Genomic DNA, 24,699 nt, shown 5'->3' on the forward strand with positions numbered 1-24,699 from the left:
AAGTGAAATCCTTCCTTTTAGCCTCCTAAAACGACAGAGAAATGATTCTGTGCTTGTTGGTAGTTACGACCAATAAGTACGAAATGCATAATGAAGAACAAAAATAGAGCCAATTTCTTAATGAGACTCCCTAGGATATGGGTAACCAGGAGTTCCTTTCCCTACACTTTCATGTAAAAAATATTGGGTACCTATTGTATAAATTTCCTGTTGCTGCTGTAACAAATCACTACAAACTTAGCAGTTTAAAACAACACAAATTTATTCTCTTACCTTTCTGGAGGTCAAAATCTAAAATCAAGGTATGGGCTGGGCTGCATTTCTTCTGGAGGCTTCAAGTGGAGAATCCCCTTTCTGCCCTTTGTCAGCTTCCAGATGTGCCTTCAATTCTTGGCTCACTGCCCCTTACATCACTCCGACCTCTTGCTGCTTCTTTTAAAAAAAAATTTTTTTAACCCAGTTTTATTGAGGTATAATTGACATATAACATTAAGGTGTACAACAAAATGATTTATGTACATATTACGAAATGATCACTGCAAGTCTAGTTAACATTGATTACCTCACATGTATACAAATTTCTTTTCCTTAGGATGAAAACTTTTAAGATCTATTCTTTCAGCTACTATCAAATATACAACAGGGTATTAACTATAGTCACCATGCTGTGTATTACAACCTCTTGCTTCTAGTGCCATGTCTTTTATTACTGACCCCGAATTTCTTGCCTCCCCTCGTATAAGGACCCTTATGATTACATTGAGCTCACCTGGGATAACCTAGGTTGATTTGCTCATCTAAAGATCCTTAATCACAAAGTCCCTTTTGCCATGTAAAGCATCATATTCACAGGTTTGGGAATAGGAGGTGGGCATCTATGGGGCACCACTGTTCTACCGCACCTACTATGTGCCTGCGAGTTCAAAAACGAAAAATTGCTGCATTCAATACATTGGACAGAAATCATTTTTCTTAGATTGTTTTAACTACCCATCTCATTTACCAGTAGTCAGAGGACTTTCTAATGTGTTACCAGCCCCTGGCCCATAAAGCTAACTAATTCTTTGAACTTAACTTTGCTGATAGAAATAATCACAGACACAGCCGCCTCCGTATTTATTATCATTGCTGCTGTTCGGGTACAAGATAATTAAAGCAGCTTTCCCCATGACATCAGCCACTGCAACAACTAGGTCCACCCGCACTGCGGTTAACAGCCGAGAGGCAGCAGCAGTTAACACCCTGGCGGGGCACCGGGCAGCCGAGGGCGCGGAGATCACTCTCTTCCCGCGTCCCTTGCCATTCGAGAGGAGGGTCGTCGGGCAAGCCTCGCGCCCCACGCCGGCCGGAGTGGGGCCGGCCCGCCGCGCTCTGTGACGCCCGCCGCGAGGAGCGGCGCCGCGCCGGCCCTCTGGCTCCGCCCGGTTCCCAAGGGACCCGCCGCGTGCCCCTACGACCTCTTTTCCCGTTCCGCTCTCTCCGCCTCCGGAAGCTCGAGCCGCCGCCGGGGCCGCGTGGAGGGGCTGCGGGAGCGCGCGCGCGTGCGCGAGGCCGGAATGCCGCGGGCGGCGCTGGGCGGCTGCGGTGGTCGCGGTGCCTAGGTGAGCGGCGCGCGGGCGACCCTTCCTCCCCTCGCAGAGCCTCCGCCCCCCGTTCGGGATCCGTTTTCCTCTCCGGAGCCCAGGCCTCGGCGAGCACGCAGGGTTGGTATGCGGAAGCCGGCGCGGGAGGTTAGGAAGGCGGGCCGGCCGGGTCCCCAGCCCTGCGCCCCGCCTCCTCTGCGGCCCGGGCAGACCCTCGGACGGCGGATGTAACCACCGCGGAGGCGTCCGGGCCGGCGGGACCACGGGACCCGCAGCCCCAGCCGGCCGCGGTGGGACGGCCCGGCCTGCCCTGGGGCGCGTTTGCGGGTGGCTTAGTGGTCGGGGTCGGCCGTGAATTTGAGACGTGGTTGCGACCGGGATCCCGGCTCAGGTCACCGCCGCCCACCTCCGGGGACTTGCACCTGACCCCTGAGGCTGGAGGGGGATGTCAGTTATTATCCGCTACCTAGCGGGGTCAGGAGGGGTCGTGTAAGGAACCTGAGTTCCTGGAATACAGGTGTTTACTTTGGCCCGAGATTTTCGTGTACCCAATCGGTTACCTTCTTTGGACCAAATCATATGTCAGACTACAGAAATGTAATGTCACAGTATCAAAATGGCAGTTAAAAATGCCAGATTCCTCTTTGTGTTTTTTCCTGATGTAACGTGAAAGCATCAGTATTTCTATTGCTGGTTCTGCAGGGGCTGTACAAATTGTGAGTGTCCAAGCGATTCCCGGGCACCTTTGGCAAGTACTTGTCCTCATTGAGCACGAGCAGGGTTATTGCAGCCTGATGAACTGTCATTTGATTTGAATCTCACTAACTTTGAAGTGAATGTTATCAAAAGGATTGCTTAGTGGGACAGTTGGATAATTTTTCCGTTAATTAAATCACCTGAATGTTTAAGTCCTTACAATAACCGGTCTGTTGGATGTTATGAGCCTAAACTTAAACGTGAAAAGTCTCCCAGGCAATGGGCTATGCACCCCTCTCACGAACTGTGACCACTTAGAGAGACAGATGCTTACACGTACTGGGGACTACAGGAGCCTTGTAAATGCAGGTAAGGGGATAGTTGATTCCGGTGTGTGGGGGGGGGATGAGGGACAGCTGTAGGAAACTAGCTCAGGTGAAAGAGGTGATTTTTCTGCTTACGTAACTGGCTAGCAAAGAGCAGAACTAGGGCTCAGCCTTAAATCTCCTAACTCCAAACTCCTTCATCAGATAAACATTCTTTGAATGTGTAGTATTTGTCAGGTCCTATTTTAGGCACTAGGATATAAAGATGAGCAAGATACCAGGAGTTCCCAGTCTGGTAAGACAGGAAAGGCAGGAAACAGCTTTGAAAAACAGGGATTTCAAAGAAGGATCTGTAATCATTTGGCTTACGGTTAGACTTTGGGATTTAGACCTAGTTCATGTTAGGGTTGGGAAAGGTCATATCCTCCAAATTTATAATTCCGTCTGCAGCATCCTAGCAAATGGCCATCCAGTCTTTGCTCCAACATTATGTAGTGATTTACGGCTCCTAATTTTAGAAGGCAGCCCATTCCATTTTTGAGCAATTCTAATGTTAAACTCAAAACAGCTTTCGTATGCACTCCATCTGTTGATGCAAGTTCTACCTCTGGAGCTACAAATAATAGCTCTCAAGTCTGAACACACCCTTTCTCTTAGTCATTTCTTTTATTCCTATGAGCCCTTGGTCTGTAAACCAATTAATCATAACTTCAGTTCTAGACTCTTCACCATAGCACCCAGGGCTAAGTGCTTCATTCAAAAAGATGTTGCGGAAAAACCTGAATGAACTGTTTGGCCAACCCAGTGGTTTGACCAAGCAGAATGTAATGCAAGTTGTCCTACACTGTATGTTGCTACCCCAGGTTTAGTGACTTCCAGAAATGTCACTCTCCTTGCCAGAAATACCTTTGGAATTCATTACTCTCTTTGAAAAGGGGGTTGGGTCCCAAGCTCAGCTTGGGATAGAGAGTCACAAGTTAATTCAAACCTATTATCTAGGTTAACACTTCTAAATTTACCTAAGGTGACTGGTTTATTTAATTTGCAATGCCAACGGAATTTGTTCCAGATTAATTTATTAGAGGAAAACTGCTACACAGCAAATATATCTAGTAAAATGTGTGGCAAACACTGGCATATGTATCTAATGTTAACTGTATAGACCACCCTTTTTTGCAAAGAACTGTTTCTAAAGCTCGATTGCTAAACAAGTCCCATTTCCCTTAAAAATCCCTGTGACGGGAGGGTCTTCTTATCTTGCCCACTGTTTACCATCAAATAAATAATAGATATCACAACAATGTGTTTTAAAGTTCAAAAAAGGAAGTCTCAGTTCCTAGCCTTTTGGAAGGACCATACTTTGAAGCAGAGTAGAACAGTGGTTAGTAGCCTGATCCTCAAGACAGCCTGCTTTAGAATATTGGCTGTGCCACTTCTTAGCTGTATGGCTTCGGGCAAGTTCTTGGTCTGCTTCAGCTTCCTCTCTGCCAATTGGGAGTGACGAAACCTCTTAAAGTTATTGTAGAGATTCAATGAGTTAATACTTGTAATGCACTTAGAACAATGCTAACATGTAAGTACTCAATACTTCTGGCTATTAGTAGTAGTAGAATAACAGCACTAGTACAAGTGAGACTTAGTTATGTTAGTAATTTTATTTCTATAGAAATGTAAACAAGTTTTGCAGAGGGATGGAAGTTGGAATGATTTGGATGATTAGCTTTTTAAAAGATTTGTTTTTTAAACTGGCTAGGAAAATTTGTGCTCTGGGCTATGCTATGAAACCATTCGCTTTTAAAATTTTAAGAAACTTGTAAAAAAAATTTCTTGAGTCCTAAAGGCAGTCTTAACCATGGGAAAAACAGTAACCACAGCTCTTTTATTCTTTTATTCTTGACATTTTGGATTAAAGGGTGAATTATCTTACAAAAAAGGGTGACTTTGGGGAGAATTTAATGACAATGTTAATAAGAGCTGTCCATCATTCAGTAGGTGATTTGATTTGTTGTTTTTCTTTTTGAACTCAGGTGGGCAGAATTGGATTGATAACGATCAGTCGTACTCTTTAGGTCTGTGATGACCTGTAATCACAGGCCTCCGCCCAGGTTCTTAACTTTTCTCCTTTGTCCACTTGCCCAGCCTCATTCCTCCCTCCGCTCATAGGCTCATACTCTTAGATGTTTAATGTACGTCCTCCCAGCGCATGCTGTAGAATTTTATTTATATGTTTGTGCCTTTGAGAATTTAGTTTTGTTTTGTGTGTGTGTGTTGTTTTTCATAATTGTATTGTCATTCATTTAATTCTTTTCTCTTGGTAAATATAATTTTTGTAGATCTCAGCTTATCCTTTTTGACTGATATATAATATATCATATACAACATTTTGCTTATCCATTTTCCTCTTACTAGACATTGAGTTTTTTCTAAGTCAGGGCTGTTACCGACAGGGCTGTGATGAATATCTTGTACTTGTGCCCAGGAACACACAACTGGGAAGCGGCAGAACCAAGTTTTGAGCCTGAGTGTCTGACTCAGTTTGTTCTTTTTCACTGTGCAGACTCCCTGTTATCACTTACTTGCTTAGCTTATTGCATGAACACTATTACAATAACAGTAATGGAAATATTAAAAATGCAGCGGGATTGTTGATTTTTCAACTCTTCATTTTTGTTCTTTTTTCCCCTAGTTTTTGTTTAAATGTCTAAATTGTATTATTAACCCAAGATGGATAACAATTTTGTATTATGCATTTTTCATGCCGATAATAGCACCTAAATCAGGGGTCCACAAAATTTTTCATTAAAGGGGTCAGTTGGTAAATATTTTAGGCTTTGTGGGCCCTATGGTATCGGTTGCAGCTACTAACTCTGCAGGTGTAGTGGGAAAGCTGTCAGAGACAGTTCCTAAACCTGTGAGTGGGGCTGTGTCCCAATAAAACATTACTTACGAAACAAATGGTGGGCGGCCGCATTTAGCCCAGGCACAGTAGTTTGCTGACCCCTGATTTAAATAATTATTTTAATGGATTCATAATATTCCTATATTCAAGTTTTTTTCAGTATTAAAAGAAATGCTGTAACGCACAGTCACAGCCACTAACCATCAAGGAATTGATCTCCCTAAGACTGAACGTCAGAAAAGTAAAGAAGAAAATGACTGACTTAAAGATTGAGCCTGAAGCTGTGACCTGTGAATATCACACGGGTTAAGCAAAAACATCATAACCTCTGGATGCCACACAAAGGAACAACAAACTCTGAGAACTTCAGAGCAGTAGCTGAGAGTGGTGCTAATGCCTTAGATTTTAATCACATCTCTCATTTAAGCTGAGTCTGATCAAAACGGGGGAGTTGTTAAAAAGAAAACTACAGGCTCCAGATGGAGTCACGTCTGCTGGGCCACCCCGCCAAACCAGGGCTTCATACCTAACCTACTTGAAGCTGCAACCTCCCCCAGAAATGTAGTCTTAACCAGTCAGTCAGAAATGTTCTGGTCAGCACCAGTGAGGTAATCTGTCACAGGGCCCTGTCCATCCCCCAAAGGGAGATGAGGTAAACTGCCACACAGACCCCTTTTGTCCCCCATGGGTAGGTTACCTAAGCCTGAAATAGTCTTTTTTATATATGAGTTCCTTGTCCTGCCTTTAAAAACTTTTCCCTTTCTGTAGCCCTTTGGAGCTCCCCTCTACTCTCTGGGTGGGATACTGCCTGATTCATGAATTGTTCAATAAAGCCAATTAGATCTTTAAAATTTACTTGTTTGAATTTTTCTTTTTTTTAACATACGTAAAACCTTTGGGGAGGAGGCTTCCTTCTGTGGATTTGAATTTTAAAACATAAAGAGGCCATTAATCCGTGCTACAGGAAATAATATTTCTTGTATTTAATATTTATTAGGAATAAGTTTTACAGTCTAATTTTTCTGAAATCTTTAAAATCTACTTACATATTATTTCAGTTTAAATATAATAATGTGTTAGAATTTTAAAACTCACTTGTACTTAATCCTCTCTTAATTTATCTTCATTTAGCTTAAATTTTCCTGAATACTGTATATCATTTGCAAACCTGCTTAATTAATGGCACGATTACAGTTTTACTATATTTGATTTTCTTAAGTACCTCAAACAGCTAACAAGACACACTTATAGATCTCACAAAGGAAACCTAAGTACTTAGATGTTTTTTATAAACCTAAGTCTAAACTTACTGATTTAATCAGATTCCCTTAAGTGTTTAAAAGTTGATTACAGTTAAATTTTTGCAAGTTTAATATATCAGAATCTCTTAAGTATTTCAAAACTTTAACGGCAGAAACCTTAACCTATCATATTAATCTGTCACATTAGTGTTAATAGTATGTTTGGTTGCTTTTTAAATCATGTCTCTACCTACTTGTTTTTATAGATTGCAGGGTCACTTAAACAAAGGCTGCAGAGTATCATGGCTGATTTACGATACAGATTACATAGTCTTTTATTGCTTGATGTGGTGTAACGGAATTAATCATGATTTGAATATAGTGAACCCATAATTGGATTGTTGGCTACATATTATTATTATTGGAATTTTGTATATACCTTTCCCTTGACATAGCTCGTTATTTGCCTCTTTTGAATATCATTATCAACTAATGGCTTTCCACAGAATTACTTTTTTATTTTTAAGTGTATTTTGTGTTTTTTGTTCTTCAGTGCAGAATTGTCCAGCTTGGACAGTGGAAGCCCCTTTAAACTGAATCCTTTGTTTTATTACCACTACTCTAGGCTTATTGTTTGTTTTTACCTCCAGAAATGGAATCAGCTGCCTTCCAAAGGATCTTGGTTTTGAGGGGTGGTTTTAGTGGAGAATAGTATTAGAGAGGTCAAACTCTGAATTCTAGATTATTAGTGACAGATTCTGTGACACTGCTGCGTAGACCCCTGTAATAAGAGAGAAAGAAAAATATGACTTTATACTGACGTTTCCAGTTTAATCCCAATTGCATGAAGTATTAAAATACTTTAAAATCAATTTTAATTTTTTACCTTAGTAGTACACATATAAATTTACAGGTCAACTAATAGTTTAAGATTTATAACCAAAATAGTGGTCCCTGCACCACGTTAGCAGCAATGGCTTTGAACTTTTTAATCCATTTCTAATATTTAACTCCATGTGTCTAAATAATATGCCTTAATTTTTCCATTTTAGACAGCCTGTCTACTATCTCAGTAGATACTAAATCTCTCCTACGCTGGACCCCCTTTAGCACAATGAGACATGCACACTTTCCCCTTTTTATTGTGGTTGTGTAACAGTATGTGATTAAATATTCACAAGTTTTTCCTCCAAGCTCCCTGTACTGTGTATACGTGTGTCTTAGAGTTTTTGTTCCTCTTTAAGAAGGGACAGAGGGAGCTTTTACTTTTAATAGGAGTTATCTCCTGCTGCTCCCCCAGTAAGGGCAGTGAAGGAACAGAATAGGACAAAGACAAGTACTGAAATAGGGAAGTTTGTCAATCCCCATTGAACTATTTCTACCAGAATGATGTGTGTTTGGGCTGGCTAGGCTGATCTGAAGAGGTTCTAACACCATCCTTTCTTATTCTAAACTCTAACTGTACTTAATTTATAGAATTCAGGTTTTCCTTGGAGTTCAGTCTAGGTATCCATGTTTGTGATATGCCTGATCTCTTATTATTTTCTTGTGAACCAAACTATTAGACTTACTTACTGTTCAGATCATTGGTGCTACTTGATATTATCCCTGTAGCCCCATTATCATTTCACTGAGTTATTGGTTTTTTTAAAAAAATAAATTTATTTATTTTTGGCTGCGTTGGGTCTTCATTGCTGCACACGGGCTTTCTCTAGTTGCAGCGAGCGGGGGCTGCTCTTCATTGTGGTGCGCAGGCTTCTCAATGCGGTGGCTTCTCTTGTTGCGGCGCACGGGCTCTAGGCGTGCTGGCTTCAGTAGTTGTGGCTCACGGGCTCTAGAGCGCAGGCTCAGTAGTTGTGGCGCACGGGCTTAGTTGCTCCGCGGCATGTGGGATCTTCCCGGACCAGGGATTGAACCCGTGTCCCCTGCATTGCCAGGTGGATTCTTAACCACTGTGCCACCAGGGAAGTCCGAATTATTGGTTTTTTGGTGGTGTTTTTTTCATGTTTCTCTTTATCTATTACCCAAACTTCTCAGTTTTGGAAAATTTGCAAAATGAAAAGTATTTGGAAGTTACTCTTTCATCTGATGGTTACACTTTCCCTCTTTTCAGATATATGTTTGCCGTCATGGATCGGTTTGGAGATATATCAGAAGGTGAAGTGGACCATTCTTTCTTTGACAGTGACTTTGAAGAAGCAAAGAAATGTGAAAGCAACTCAGTTTTTGACAAGCAAAATTATGACGATGAAGAGAGAATAGATAAAGATATGGAAAATGTAAACTTGAAATTTGGAGTACAAAGAAGGAAAAATGATCTTACTGAGAAGGGAATTGAAAGAAATGAGAAAATTCCTCCAGAAGAACACCCCATAGAAAATGTACAAGCTAGGAATTCTTTGTCCTTGACCACTTCTTCAAGATCAAAATTGTGTAATGCTACAGTAGAACATAAAATACACTTGCCCATCCCAAGTAGCATTCCCAAAATTCTAAAAGGTGAACGTGATTACTCTACAGATGGAGAGGAAAGCAGTGATGATGAGAAAAACCATCATGTCAGATCAAAGTCAGCTAAACCATCTAATAACTTCAAGAAAAGCATAAGTAAAAAGTATTCCAGAAGTAATTCCTCTTCCTCCTCTTCTTCTCTGTCCTCCTCGTCTTCAAGTTCCGATACAGACTGTTCAAATACCGGGTCTGATGTCTGTTTATCTGATTCATCTCCATCATTAAAGAAGCGTCTGTCTGGTGTAACCCACTTGCCACCAAAACAGAAATATAAACTGGGAGAAAAATCAACAGGAGCACAAACTTCAAGTACTAAACCAAAAGTCGGTGACTACACTGAGGAATCTGAAGATACTGTGACAGATGTCACTCCTTTATCGACTCCGGACATCAGCCCTGTTCAGTCTTTTGAACTGGGTGCGTCAAATGATCAAAAAATGAAAGTTAAAAGGCAAGAGAATGTGAGTCAAGAAGTATATGAAAATGTTGAGGATTTTAAAAATAATTCAAAATCTTTGAAATCAGCCAAAACAGGGAAAGAAAAACATGAGCCCAGTCTTGCCTCAATGTCGGCAGTGTTGGATTCCAATTTAGACCACAGATACAAGCAAAACGTCTTACATGACACAATGGACCTGAATCATCTTTTAAAAGGTAATTTTAAAAACTGTGTATTGAACTTAAACTTAATATTACATTGAGCTTAAATATTAAATGATATGAAGTTGCCTTGATTTTTTCTAGTAGGTACGTTTTATTGTTTGGGATCATTGATATTATCATAACTTTACCAAATATTCCATTTTAAAATATCTGGAATATCATTGTTTATATTACTGCAAAGCTACTCAGCTAGGACTAGAAACTACTTCATACTGATTCTGTTTAGTGCCTTACAAACTCAAAATGCCTGGAGAGACCAGATGGATAAAGTAAACAAGAGAAGGGGAGCCAGTTGTTTTCCCACGTTTGGTAGAGACACGGGCGTTAAGATATATTTCACTTTCTTCTTTGAGAAAGGCAGCAGCACTAAGGTTAAAATAACCTGACCTGTTTCGGGGAAAGTGGCAAGAATGCTGCCAAATTAGAGAACTCAGAGTAAACTGTAGGAGACTATTCAGATTTTAAATTAAAGGTGAAAGAGCATTACTTGAAAATAATTACCAAGTTGATGAAATAGCATAATTCAAGTTTTAGTTGCTTTAAGATAGAAGTATTTTAGAATTAGGATAATCCTGATTGCTGTATTTCTGTCTCAATTTATTATTACCCATTATTTAGTTTGAAGGGAACAATATATTCCAGGTGAAATAAAAGCAACTTTGAACTTTATCTTTGACTAGTTAATATAAAACTGTAAAAATATTGAGCTTGCTGGTTAGGTTTTGGGGCAGTTGGAGATAAAATTTTTAAGTTGTAAATAGGACTCACTGTCTTCGTTTGTTTGAAATGTTATTTGAAAGAATAAATCTTCAGCTACATAATTTACATATGGTGGCAATGTAAGGGCATAAATAAATCCCCTATTTAGTCAAATGAGTCTCATAGATTGATAAAGTGTATTTTGGAGCAGTTTACACTTGTGAATATTCCCTCTTTTATATGTTTTCTTTGCTCTGATTGTACCTATTGATGTTTAGTGTGTCTGAAAAATCAGATTCTTGGCATTGGCTATTACCATCTAGTGGTTAACCCTCTACTCAATATATCTTTCCTGATAAATGCTCATTCAGTCTCTTAAAACTTTCAGGATTGAGTTTTCTATTCTTGCCCCTCTCCTTCTTCCCCTAACAACCAAGAGTGATCTTTTAAAAGTAAATCAATCCTACTAGTTTCCTTCTTAACTATTCAGTGGGCTTACTCTTAGGTTAAATCCAAATTCCTTATCATAGGCTAACAGACTTTATATCAGTGATTTTCACCCGAGGCAGTACATTAGCATCACCTGGAGAACTGTTAAATTATCAAAACAAACTGTTAAATACCGATGCCTAGGCTCTGCCATGAGATTCTGATGCACTTGGTCGAATATGCAGTTAAGGGTGATGAATGATTCATTGCTGCCCATCATGTGGATACTTGCCTACATCTCCTTTCCTCTGTCTCTCTCCTTACCTCTTGGTCCAGTCACACTCCTTCCTTACTGTTCTCAGAATACTTTGCATTCATGAGGCATTTTGCACTTGCCATTGGCCTTTCTCTTTGTAGAGGCTACTTCAGTCTGTTTCTAGGGTCTCAGCTTCTATGTCACCTTCTCAGGGATACTCTTTCTGAACATTCTGTGTAGAAGCTGCGTACCCCATCCCTGCCTCTCTCTCACAAAAACATATTTCCTTCCATGAGACTCTGGAATTAGTGTAAGCAACATGAGGGCAGCATCTTATTCCTTGATGGAATCCCCAAATCTAGCAAGTACTGGCACATAATAGACAGTATTTATTAACTGACGGACTGGGAGGACTCTTCTGTTGTTCACAGCTCTGACGGTCAGGAAGTGTTTGTCATGTTTCACTGAAATTTGATTTTGTAACAGTTACCCATTAGCTTTAGGTTTGCCATCTGAAATACACAGAATAAGTCTGTGCCTCTGTCTGCATTATAATCTTTAATATATTTGATTAGTATTCTTCTCTAGGGAATATCTCTAATTTTTTATCAAGCCATTTAGTGTAACAGTTTTCACTTAAAAAAAAATTGTAATGGCCACTTTGCAGTCTGTAAGATCAGGTGTATGACGAATCGGGTTGATAATTCGTCAGGTTGAGGGCTGCCTTTGTCTTCATCTCTTCCGGATCTCCAGCACCAGTCCCAGTGCTCTAGCATAACAGTTCTCAAACTTTTTGGCCTTAAGACTAAAAGCACTCTTTTAGAAATTATTGAGGACCCCAGGGAGCTTTTGTTTAGTGGGTTATAGCTATATAAATATTTACCATATTAGAAATTAAATCAGAAGTTTAAAAAATATTTATTAGTTCATTTAAGAATAGTAATAGTAAACCCATTATGTATCTTTTTTAAAATTTATTTATTTGTATTTTATTATTTATTTTTGGTTGTGTTGGGTCTTCGTTTCTGTGCAAGGGCTTTCTCCAGTTGCGGCGAGCGGGGGCCCCACTCTTCATCGCGGTGCGCGGGCCTCTCACTGTCGCGGCCTCTCCCGTTGCAGAGCACAGGCTTCAGACGCGCAGGCTCAGCAGTTGTGGCTCACGGGCCTGGTCGCTCCGCGGCATGTGGGATCTTCCCGGACCGGGTCACGAACCCGTGTCCCCTGCATTGGCAGGCGGATTCCTAACCACTGTGCCACCAGGGAAGCCCCATTATGTATTAATATAAGTAACATGTTCTATACAACGTAACTATAGTTCCAAAAAAGTTAGTGATTTTTGCTAGTTTCTAATGCCTGGCAATAGCTGTATTCTCATGTCAGCCTCTGCATACAGCTATTGTGATATATTGTTTTGGTTGAAGTGTATGAAGAAAATCTGGCTTTACAAGGATATATAACTGGAAATGGAGTGTTTTAATAGCCTTTTCCGTTAATTTTAGATTTTTTTTTGATACCACACCAAGATTCCACAAATAGTAGTTTTTTTTTTTTTTAAGTTTTAAATTATTTATTTATTTATGTTTGGTTGTGTTGGGTCTTCGTTTCTGTGTGAGGGCTTTCTCTAGTTGTGGTGAGCGGGGGCCACTCTTCATCGCGGTGCGCGAGCCTCTCACTATTGCGGCCTCTCTTGTTGCGGAGCACAGGCTCCAGACGCGCAGGCTCAGTAGTTGTGGCTCACGGGCCTAGTTGCTCTGCAGCATGTGGGATCTTCCCAGACCAGGGCTTGAACCCGTGTCCCCTGCATTGGCAGGCAGACTCTCAACCACTGCGCCACCAAGGAAGCCCAGTAGTAGTTTCTTAAATGTTAGTTGCAATGTGCAGTTTGAAACTGATATTAATTTGTAGTCCATTACATTAGAATTTATTGCTCGGTCTTACATTTTGAATGTATTGTTTGCCCTTGCATGGTTTTGTAACATGATGTATAGGTTATTTGGAAAATGTTGGTTCACTGAGCATATAAATGTTGACATATTTCATAATATACCATACAGAAATCACAGTTGTTAATATCACTACCAATCTCACTAGAAAGCTCTTGGGAAGCTATCAAACTCAGGTTTATCAAAAATTCTAATTTTTGCTAAAATGCTCAGATTTTATGATTGCCAACAGATACTATCAGTTTTTCTTGAAGTGACAGGTTTCTTAAAATCATATCTGTAATGCAAAAAATTGGAAGGTAGTTGAAATTAAACCATAAAAATCTATCTGATGTGATAATGCGGACTGTTCCTAATATTTTGTATTAATAATATGCATCTTAATATATTTGCTTTTTCTTCTGTGTCAAATGTCTATTGCTACATTGTTCTTAATAATTTCTACTGTGATTTATATGTGTTTAAAAGTAGCAGCCAAACATTTGGCATTATAAAGTATCTTACAAAATTTTCTTAGATTAGAAAAGTAAGTATATTGAAAATAAATGTTACAGAAGATAAATGAAAATGTATAATATGACTTGTAGGTTCATTTTAAGGGCCCACTGTTCCATTTTTTAATTTTTATAAGTACTATTTGATTCCACAAATTATAAGCATCACTCCATTCTAGGAATGAGAGAGGACACAGCCAATAAAAATCTTGCTTTAGGAAGAAAACATTTGACCCTTTTGGAATTGTCGGGTTTTAAAAAAACCATCTAATGGAAAATAGTCTGTGATATCTGAGCTTTTTGTTCAGTACCATCAATGATTATCTCTTTGTATTATTTAGGGTGATTTTGGATGTAAGAAACAGAAATTCCTAATGAAAGTGTTTCTCACATGACAGGAAGTCCAGAGATAGACCAGCTTGAGGGTTGACTGACTCAGTGGCTTAAAAATGTCCTCAGGGACCCAGGTTCTGTCACTGTATTCCCCCAGCCCTGGTGTTGGCTTCATCCTTAGGCTACCAGGAGATGTCTGCAGCAACTTTTAGTATCCACATGCAGACATGACTGTCCAGAGAAACGGAAGCTGCCTCTACCTCTGGCTCTCTTAGAGTGGAGGAACCTTGAACTGACTTCCACTTACGCCTCATTGCTCAGAACTGAGTTACACTCCCATTCCTGAAACAGTGATTGGCAAGGCGAATGGCATTATTCCAGGCCAGTAAACTCACTCTGGAGTCAGGGTTGGGAGTCCAGAGAGGGAGGTCAACTTCCTCTTAAGGACATAGCTTCATGGGGAGGAGCTAGATGTCGTAAAAAAAAAACAACAACAAAAAAATCAGGATGTGTTAATAAGTAAGAAGGAGGAAAGTAGTGTCAAGGAGGAGAAAATTTCCCCCCTCTCCTTCTTGAGTTCTTTTGGCTGGCCTAAAAATTAAATTGAGGCAAAACATTACCAGGAGAAAAAAACAAATTTAAATCATACTTACGGAGGTCTCAGAGAAATAAGAGCTAAGAAGTAACCAAGGCAGGCAGCTCTCATACTTTGTAGACAAAGAAACAATAAATTTTGTGAGGAATTGACAGGACAAAGAACCTTAGGTTTGGGTTTTTAATTAGTGAAGAATCTTAACAGGGTTTGGGCTTGGAGTAGTAAATCAGCAAAGAAGAACAGGCTTGTTTATACAGCCTTCTTGGTCCCCAGTTCCCTATCACTGGTGATAAGGTTGGCTCTCTCCCTCCTGGTAGAGGGAGGGCACCTTTCATATTGAGAGATTCAGTTCTTGTTTTCAGGGAGACAGGAGGGTCAAAGTGTCCTTCTTTCACCAGCTTTTTCTTAAGTAACTTTAATTCAAAATCATCAATATGGCACTTTGGCATATTTGGGGGTGACCTGCCCAGAACCCCAACAGTAGGAATATATGCTAATTGGGCAGCCAGCTTTATCCACTAGGCCAGAGCTTCTCAAACTTCAATATACATACAAATCACTTGGGGATCCTGTTAAAATGTAGATTCAGGTTCAGTTAATCTAGAGTAGAATCCAAGGAGCTACATTTCTAGCCAGCCCAATGGTGATACCAATGCTGCTGATTCAGGGACCCTAGTCTGAGTGTCAAGACATTAAAAAAAACTACCTGGTTCCATTGAAAATAATTAAGGGGTCTCCCTCACAACTCTTATCTAATCCATTTCTGAAACTTTTTAGATACAGAAAGCCTATATATTTTTAAGTTGGAAAAATGATAATCCACCCCAAATCCCTTATCCGTTTCCCAAATATAATTGAAGCACTGAAACACTGTTTTAACCCGGAAACTGAGCTAAAACGTAGAAGGAAAGCTTTATTCATACTGTTACACCGTAGGGAGCCCTGATCGCAGTGACCTGCCAGTAGGCGGTGTTCAGGGCTTTTACAGGCACAGGAACAAAGCAGCGTTCTGCCCGTTGATACATCTGTTATTGGAGTCAGTAATAACCCACCAAAGATTCTTTATAGTAGTAAAGTATTTTAAATGCTAATTATGGAGATCAGTCTATTGCATAAGGTATTTCTTTAGATTTTTCAAATTATTATTCATTCTCGGTTTACCCAGTGAAGCTGTTCAGATCCAAGAATATTTTCATTAAGTTTTCTTCATTTCTTTCATTAAGTTTTCACATGTCCAGTTTCCACGGACATGTGAGATGCGATGTGTGCATGGCCAAGCTATGCCCCTCTGCACTCATATCTCAATAAGCCTTATTACTTCCAACATTTATCCCACTCTGTGGGCCTTTTAGGCCTCTTGGCTCACCTAATTTCTTCACAGCCTTTTCCACTTCCTGAGAAGTTAAATTCACTTAATGAGAGGAAGATGATAGTGATAATGCGTAACACATTTTAAAAAGTATGAGCAGGACCTGCGATCCCATCAGAGACCAGCTGAGTAGGAACACAGCATGCTCTGCATCCTCTCAGTTTAAACATTCTCACTAGCTCAAGTACAGCTACAGTAGAGCACTTCATTCGTTCAGATAGTGAATTCTGAGGTAAAAATTTTGCAAGCTATTACAGTAAATACTGGGCGAGACTTTAGATAGGGATGCCTCTATTAGCTAACAGTGTTAACATTATTTATTGGTTTAAAAATGTTTTGTTAATAAGTTTGTGAGTTCAAACTAAAAAATATTAAACCTGTGAAAGGAAAGTTAATAATAAAAGACCATAAAATCAAGTGTCCCAATTATAGGCCATGGAATAATGAAACAGTGTTGAACTTGAATACTCACATAGAGGGGTGAAGAAAATTCTGAAAGCAGAATCAGAACCTTTTAGGCTGGGGCTTCCCTGGTGGTCCAGTGGTTAAGACTTCTCCTTCCAATGCAGGGGGTGTGGGTTTGATCCCTGGTCAGGGAGCTAAGATCCCACATGCCTCGGGGCCAAAAACACCAAAACATAGGGACTTCCCTGGTGGTGCATTGTTTAAGAATCCACCTGCCAATTCCGGGGGCACGGGTTCGAGCCCTGGTCTGGGAAGATCCCACATGCCGCGGAGCAACTAAGCCCGTGCGCCACAACTAGTGAACCTGCGCTCTAGAGCCCACGAGCCACAACTGCTGAGCCCACATGCCACAACTACTGAAGCCTGCGCGCCTAGAGCCCGTGCTCTGCAACTAGAGAAGCCCCCGCAATGAGAAGCCCGCGCGCTGCAACGAAGAGTAGCCCCCGCTCGCTGCAACTAGAGAAAGCCCGTGCACAGCAACAAAGACCCAACGCAGCCAAAAATAAATTAATTAATTTAAAAAATAAATAAAATAGAAACAATATTATAACAAATTCAATAAAGACTTAAAAAAAAGAAACTTTTAGGCTTCTGGGTGTCATCCACATGACCATAGACAAGCAGTAACTTTTCTGTGCCCCAATTTCTTCATTTGTAAGATGAGGGTAGTTGATATAGGTTGCTAAGGTCCATTCTAAATTCAGGGTTCTGGGGTTCTGTGAGAATGTGAGAAGGGAAAGTCAGTGGAGACTAGAATTATTAGACATCTTACTTTGGGGGGACTTCCCACTCCCATCCCCAGCCTTCCTTTGCTGTACAAATGTTGAAAGGGTATGATTGGAATTAGTTCTTTGGCCTTGGGCTGTTTATCCCTGAATAGGCAGAGAGGGCATTAAAAAGTGGAGTAGTGGAGGAAACCAAAGTTAGGCATTGGCTTATGGCATGAATGGCTCCTGTTTGGAGAGCAGTGAAGTTGACATGACTAGATTTTAAAGTACCTTTCATCCTTTGTAACGGTAAAATGAGGTCAGTTTAGGAAGAATCCAGAGGGCGAAACAGAGAGGGTTTAGAAATGCACCACTTCAGATTTTACCACCTAGATTCTGTAGGAAATAATTAGATACATTATTAGAGGGTGTATCCTGGGGAGAAAAACTAATATAAGAGAAAGAAACGGGATAAGGAAGCCTTGATGAGCAGAGAAACCTGTCAGACCTATTGCTAAACTGATAGCAACATAGGAGGAAATGAAGCAGTATGGTATTCAAGGGGAAGATGCAGACCCTGTTACCCTCGGTAAGAAAGAGGATGCCCACGCTGGGACTAGTGGCTGCTGGCACATCCCTTGGCAGCACGTTGTTTGCCTTTGCTGGCAGGCTGCAGCAGACAGGGTTCAGATAGGCAGGCAGGAAATCTCAGATACCCTCGGCCCACCACCAGATACTACCGAAGGTTTGAGAAAAGCTCAAATCAACAGAGGCACCAGACTCACGTGAAGAACCTAATGCCTGAAACAGTGTTAAAGGAGCAAGCTCAACGATTTTAGAGAGGATCTGCAAGGACAGAACTATTTTCACTCGTAAAGCGAAGGCATTATTTGCTTTTCACTTTTTCCTGTCACGTGTGGAGTTTTCCAGGGGCTACATGACAATGACAGCACAACAGAGTGAGTGCAGAAGCAGATATGAGAATCCAGCTGTCTTCTATTAAGGCAGGCATTAAAATATTTGCAGAAATGTTCAACTCTGCTACTCTTGTCACTAAACTTCTTTTTTATAAAAATGTGATGTTCACATATAACTGGTTTATTGTTATTTTCAGACGAATTAATAAATATCTTTAAATTTTTTTCCTTTTAATTTCTAACATGATAAATATTGATAACTGTAACCCACATAAACATTCTTTGGGGTCCCCAATAATCTTTAGATGTAATGAAAGGGTCCTGAGACCAAGAAGTTTAAGAACTTCTAGAAGAATGGAATTAGAATATAGCATTTGTAGTCTATTAGAGAAAAAAAAATTTATCATCGTCAGTCTTCCAAAAGGGGGAAAAATGGGGAAAAAAGAAGAAATAACAAAAAAAGCATTTTTTAAAGAAATAAAATTGTGAGAAAAGAGATCAAACAATATAAGTAAATGGTTTTATCAGAAGATAATATCAGAGGGGGTTAAAATTTTTTAATCAAATCCAACCTGCAAAGATATTTAAAATAGCATAGGAGGAATGAAAGTAAAGGCTTGAAAAAGATATGCCAAACAGGTAACAAGGAGAAAATAGAAATATCAATCTTAGTCGCACACAAAATAGAATTCAGGATGTGAAAATTACTGAAAGGGACAAGAGTGTTTTACATTAATAAACTGACCAAATATACTAAAAAGATTTAATAGCCATTGATTTAAAATGTATAATAAAAGCAAAACAGAACTAGATGATCAAATTGACAAAGCCATAATCACTGTGGAAGAAGTTGGTTAGACCAAATCAGTTAGACCAAAAAAATAAATAAATAAATAAACTACCTGCTTGTAGACTGCTCTTGGCCGTGGGTATTTTGTTTGTCTATCAAAAAAAAAAAATTTTTTTAAGTGATGAAATATCGGTTTCTGTTGCTACATAACAAATTACCCCAACATTTAGGGTATGGAGAGACTCAAAGGCAGGAGTGACTTGACAGCTGGGGGTCTGGAATCATCTGAGTGCTGGTTTACTCACACGTCAGATATCTGGGCTTGGGGTGACTTGAAGACCAGGACTGCTGAGCAGAGGACCCACGTGTGGCCTCTCCCTGTGGCCTGGCTTCTTCACATACCACGGCCTCAGCGCAGCTGGCTCAGGGCTCCAAGGACAGTGTTCCAGGAAACAAGGCACAAACCTCATCACCTTTTATGACCTAGCCTCGGAAGTCACATAGCATCATTTCTTCCATTTTCTATTGGTTTAAATGGTTATAAACCTTCCCAGGGCATAGACTCTCCTTCTTAATGGGAGGAGTGCCAAATAACATGGACACGTTTCAAAACCTCTTCAGTCCAGCCTCTGGCCATACATTGATTTACATTCCTCCCCAGTGCAAAAATATGTTCCCCCTTTCCAAAGATCCCTCCCACCTGGAGATTCAGGGTTTAAGTCGAGTCCAGGTGCAGCTGTGGCTCCTCGGGCGTGGTTCCTCGGTTATAGCTCGAGTACTTTGAAAACCTTCTGCTGGGAGAGACTAGGAGGCTGAAGTAGTAGTTATACTTTTGAACCCCAGAAGTCCTGACTCTTATATTCTCTTTAAATTTTGCTTGAAAAGTGACCAATTCCATTTTTTAAAATTAATTTATTTATTTATGTATTTATTTATTTATTTTTGGCTCTGTTGGGTCTTTGTTGCGATGCGCGGGCTTCTCATTGCGGTGGCTTCTCTTGTTGTGGAGCATGGGTTCTAGGCGTGTGGGCTTCAGTAGTTGTGGCCGCAGGCTTCAGTAGTTGTGGCTCGCAGGCTCTAGAGCACGGGCTCAGTAGTTGTGGCACACGGGCTTAGTTGCTCCATGGCATGTGGGATCTTCCCGGACCAGGGCTCGGACCCTTGTCCCCTCCATTGGCAGGAGGATTCTTAACCACTGTGCCACTAGGGAAGCCCCCCAATTCCTTTTTCTAGTTCATCTCTTTCTATCCTGTCTTATTATTGTGGTAAAATAAACCATTGATACTTCCAGGATGCTGGAATCCCTGTGCTTGGGCCCCTGGGCCAGCCAATAAGGGGGGGTGGCCTGTGTCTGTCTCCATTTGTGCCGAGCCTTGGGCTGTATTGTGATGGTCCACGCCATCACAGGCCTGCCGAGGTGCAAAGGAAGGAGACCGGAAGAATGTCACAGAAGTTCTCATCTGACAAGATGTTCATAAAGAAGACAAAAGTTTAGTAAATTTAGTTATTATTCCTTGAATTGTCACCTCTCAATTATAAGAGTTGGATTTTTTTTTAAACCTTTAAAAATCATTTTAAAAAGCAAATATCACTGGTTTTTTTAAATAGGGATCATGAATATGCCTACAGGATGGATTTTTTTTTAAGAACTAATATTATGTGAATAAGGACTTAATATGGCTTGGGATAAATTTTCCATTAATAGCATTACACATAAAATTTTTAAATGCTGTCTGTATCTCAGTTAGCTTAGGTGCAAGTTAAGCTGGTACTTCCAGTAAATGGTGTTAGATGAGTCAAGAAGTGTCTCTAGCTATGATGGACATATTGAAATACTGTAAAGAGTTTGAGCAAAATTGTTTCATTAAAGAAAATTAGGAAAAAGCAATATTTCTTAAATGTGTGACTTTAAATATGTACAATTTATATAAATATGTTTGTATCCCTGAAAGTTTATTCAAGTTAACTTTTTTTAGATCTTAATTGGAAAGTCAATGGATTATATATTGGAGGTTGCTTTGTACTAAAGCACATAGCAGCCACTTTAGAAAAATGTGCTAGTGATGCCTGGTGTCAGTAAATAACATCCAACATATACTTTTCCATCAAGGAGAGTTAGAATGCTATCTTTTTAAATGAATTAGACTGAAATTCTTCCTTTATTTTTTAGCTATTGCCTTCTTTTACTTTTAAAACCTTTTTTTAAATGACATTAGGAAAATAGCTTACTTTTAATTCCCTCTAGAATTTAATTTTAAAGGCTCTCATAAATGGCTAAATTAATCTAGAAACCTTATTAAATTCTAAAAAATGGATATTTCTTGGAAGAAGATACTTCAATTATATATAGTACAAATATATCTTTTTATTTTATTTATTTTTTATACAGCAGGTCCTCATTAGTTATCTAATTTATACATATTAGTGTATACATGTCAATCCCAATCTCCCAGTTCATTTCCCCCCCCCCACGCCCCCCACTTTCCCCCCTTGGCGTCCATACATTTGTTCTCTACATCTGTGTCTCTATTTCTGCCTTGAAGACCGGTTCATCTGTACCATTTTTCTAGATTCCACATATATGCATTAATATATGATATTTGTTTTTCTCTTTCTGACTTACTTCACTCTGTATGACAGTCTCTAGGTCCATCCACGTCTCTACAAATGACCCAATTTCGTTCCTTTTTATGGCTGAGTAATATTCCATTGTATATGTGTACCACATCTTCTTTCTCCATTCATCTGTCAAAGGGCATTTAGGTTGCTACCATGACCTGGCTATTGTAAATAGTGCTGCAATGGACATTGGGGTGCATGTGTCTTTTTGAAGTATGGTTTTCTCTGGGTGTATACCCAGTAGTGGGATTGCTGGGTCATATGGTAATTCTATTTTTAGTTTTTTAAGGAACCTCCATACGGTTCTCCATAGTGGCTGTATCAATTTACATTCCCACCAATAGTGCAAGAGTGTTCCCTTTTCTCCACACCCTCTCCAGCATTTGTTGTTTGTAGATTTTCTGATGATGCCCATTTTAACCGATGTGAGGTGATACCTCGTTGTAGTTTTGATTTGCATTTATCTAATAATTAATGATGTTGAGCATCTTTTCATGGGCCTCTTGGCCATCTGTATGTCTTCTTTGGAGAAATGTCTATTTAGGTCTTCTGCCCATTTTTTGATTGGGTTGTTTGTTTTTCTAATATTGAGCTTCATGAGCTGTTTATATATTTTGGAGATTAATCCTTTGTCTGTTGATTTGTTTGCAAATATTTTCTCCCATTCTGAGGGTTGTCTTTTCATCTTTTTAGTGTCCGGTCTTACATTTAGGTCTTTAATCCATTTTGAGTTTATTTTTGAGTATGGTATTAGGGAGTGTTCTAATTTCATTCTTTTACATGTAGCTGTCCAGTTTTCCCAGCACCGCTTATTGAAGAGACTGTCTTTTCTCCCTTGTATATCCTTGCCTCCTAGTTGACCATAGGTGCGTGGGTTTATCTCTGGGCTTTCTATCCTGTTCCATTGATCTATATTTCTGTTTTTGTGCCAGTACCATATTGTCTCGATTACTGTAGCTTTGTAGTATAGTCTGAAGTCAGGGAGTCTGATTCCTCCAGCTCCATTTTTTTTCCCTCAAGATTGCTTTGGCTATTCGAGGTCTTTTGTGTCTCCATACAAATTTTAAGATTTTTTTTTCTAGTTCTGTAAAAAAAAAATGCCATTGGTAATTTGATGGGGATTGCATTAAATCTGTAGATTGCTTTGGGTAGTATAGTCATTTTCACAATATTGATTCTTCCAATCCAAGAACATGGTATATCTCTCCATCTGTGTGTGTCAACTTTGATTTCTTTCATCAGTGACTTACAGTTTTCTGAGTACAGGTCTTTTACCTCCTTAGGTAGGTTTATTCCTAGGTATTTTATTCTTTTTGTTGCAATGGTGAATGGGAGTGTTTCCTTACTTTCTCTTTCTGATTTTTCATTGTTAGTGTGTAGGAATGCAAGAGATTTCTGTGCATTAATTTTGTATCCTGCAACTTTACCAAATTCATTGATTAGCTCTAGTAGTTTTTTGGTGGCATCCTTAGGATTCTCTATGTATAGTATCATGTCATCTGCAAACAGTGACAGTTTTACTTCTTCTTTTCCAGTTTGGATTCCTTTTATTTCTTTTTCTTCTCTGATTGCCATGGCTAGGACTTCCAAACCTATGTTGAATAATAGTGGTGAGAGTGGACATCCTTGTCTCGTTCCTGATCTTAGAGGAAATGCTTTCAGATTTTCACCATTGAGAATGATGTTTGCTGTGGGTTTGTCGTATATGGCCTTTATTATGTTGAGGTAGGTTCCCTCTGTGCCCACTTTTTGGAGAGTTTTTATCATAAATGGGTGTTGAATTTTGTCAAAAGCTTTTTCTGCATCTATTGAGATGATCATATGGTTTTTATTCTTCAACTCATTAATATGGTATATCACATTGATTGGTTTGCATATATTGAAGAATCCTTGCATCCCTGGGATAAATCCCACTTGATCATGGTGTATGATCCTTTTAATGTGTTGTTGGATTCTGTTTGCTAGTATTTTGTTGAGGATTTGTGCATCTATATTCATCAGTGATATTGGTCTGTAATTTTCTTTTTTTTGTAGTATCTTTATCTGGTTTTGGTATCAGGGTGATGGTGGCCTCGTAGAATGAGTTTGGGAGTGTTCCTTCTTCTGCAGTTTCTTGGAAGAGTTTGAGAAGGATGGGTGTTAGCTCTTCTCTAAATGTTTGATAGAATTCACCTGTAAAGCCATCTGGTCCTGGACTTTTGTTTATTGGAAGATTTTTAATCACAGTTTCAATTTAATTGCTTGTGATTGGTCTGTTCATATTTTCTGTTTCTTCCTGGTACAGTCTTGGAAGGTTATACCTTTCTAAGAATTTGTCCATTTCTTCCAGGTTGTCCATTTTATTGGCATAGAGTTGCTTGTAGTAGTCTCTTATGATGCTTTGTATTTCAGTAATTCAGTCTCCACATTGTGTATTGTGATATCTTTATATGAGAGGAAAAAATGGCTTGGACCTGTGTATCATATGTGACTTTGAAATGAACACCTTGAATAGCACTAATTTTTATTTGTAACGTTTTTCTATAACAAAACGAGTAGCACTAGAAAAATAGGTTTTATTTTGTAAACAGTCAACTGTGACCTCAGACATTCTCTGGTTAATATTTTAGTAAGCTCGCAGCCAGTTCTTCCAAGATCATGTATGAGGGGTGGTGCATGATGAGATTTAAATTGGCATAAAGCTGCATGCTTTGTCTAGCTCTGATTTAGTTTTTTAATATAGTGTGCCAATTTTGTGACTGTAATCATGTGAAACTCCTGCTGAAATGAAAAATTATGTCTGACTCCCAGATCAAAGAATTTATGTTAAAATAAAGTGTGAATAAATCTAAAAACAAAAAACAAAAAAAGCTGAATTCTCTTAGCTTTTGCTTGTCTGTAAAGCTTTTTTTGTTTTGTTTTTCTTCTCTCTTTTTCTTTTTTAATTTTATTTAAAAAACCTTTGGTGCAATATTAAAAAGCAATACAGCCAGCTGGAGTGACAATGAACAGAAAGATATGGGAGGGGTAGGGAAGATCCAGGGACCCCCTCCCAGCTGCTCCCAGGGGCTGGAGGCCAGGGACAGGCTGCATTGGGTCTCCGTTGCTGCGCATGGGCTTTCTCTAGTTGCGGTGAGCAGGGGCTACTCTTCGTTGCGGTGTGCAAGCTTCTCACTGCGGTGGCT

At 39.6% G+C, this 24,699-nt stretch overlaps 1 protein-coding gene across 3 annotated transcripts in view; it reads left to right on the forward strand.

Moving 5' to 3' along the window:
- Positions 1-471: 471 nt before the first annotated feature.
- Positions 472-24,699, forward strand: part of CFAP97 (cilia and flagella associated protein 97) — a 36,480-nt gene continuing 12,252 nt past the window's right edge. Inside the window, exons 1-2 of one of the 3 annotated variants that reach the window (XM_082444817.1) lie at positions 472-1,601; positions 8,859-9,910. In XM_082444817.1, coding sequence (XP_082300943.1) covers positions 8,863-9,910 — 1,048 coding nt within the window. In that variant the 5' untranslated portion in view covers positions 472-1,601; positions 8,859-8,862. Of the gene's footprint in view, positions 1,704-8,858; positions 9,911-24,699 lie in introns of all 3 variants that reach the window. The other 2 variants (XM_082444816.1, XM_082444815.1) reach the window with 2 other exon arrangements.

Source organism: Balaenoptera physalus (genome assembly GCF_965194825.1).
Source record: "Balaenoptera physalus genome assembly, chromosome: 21".
NCBI classification, from domain to species: domain Eukaryota; kingdom Metazoa; phylum Chordata; class Mammalia; order Artiodactyla; family Balaenopteridae; genus Balaenoptera; species Balaenoptera physalus.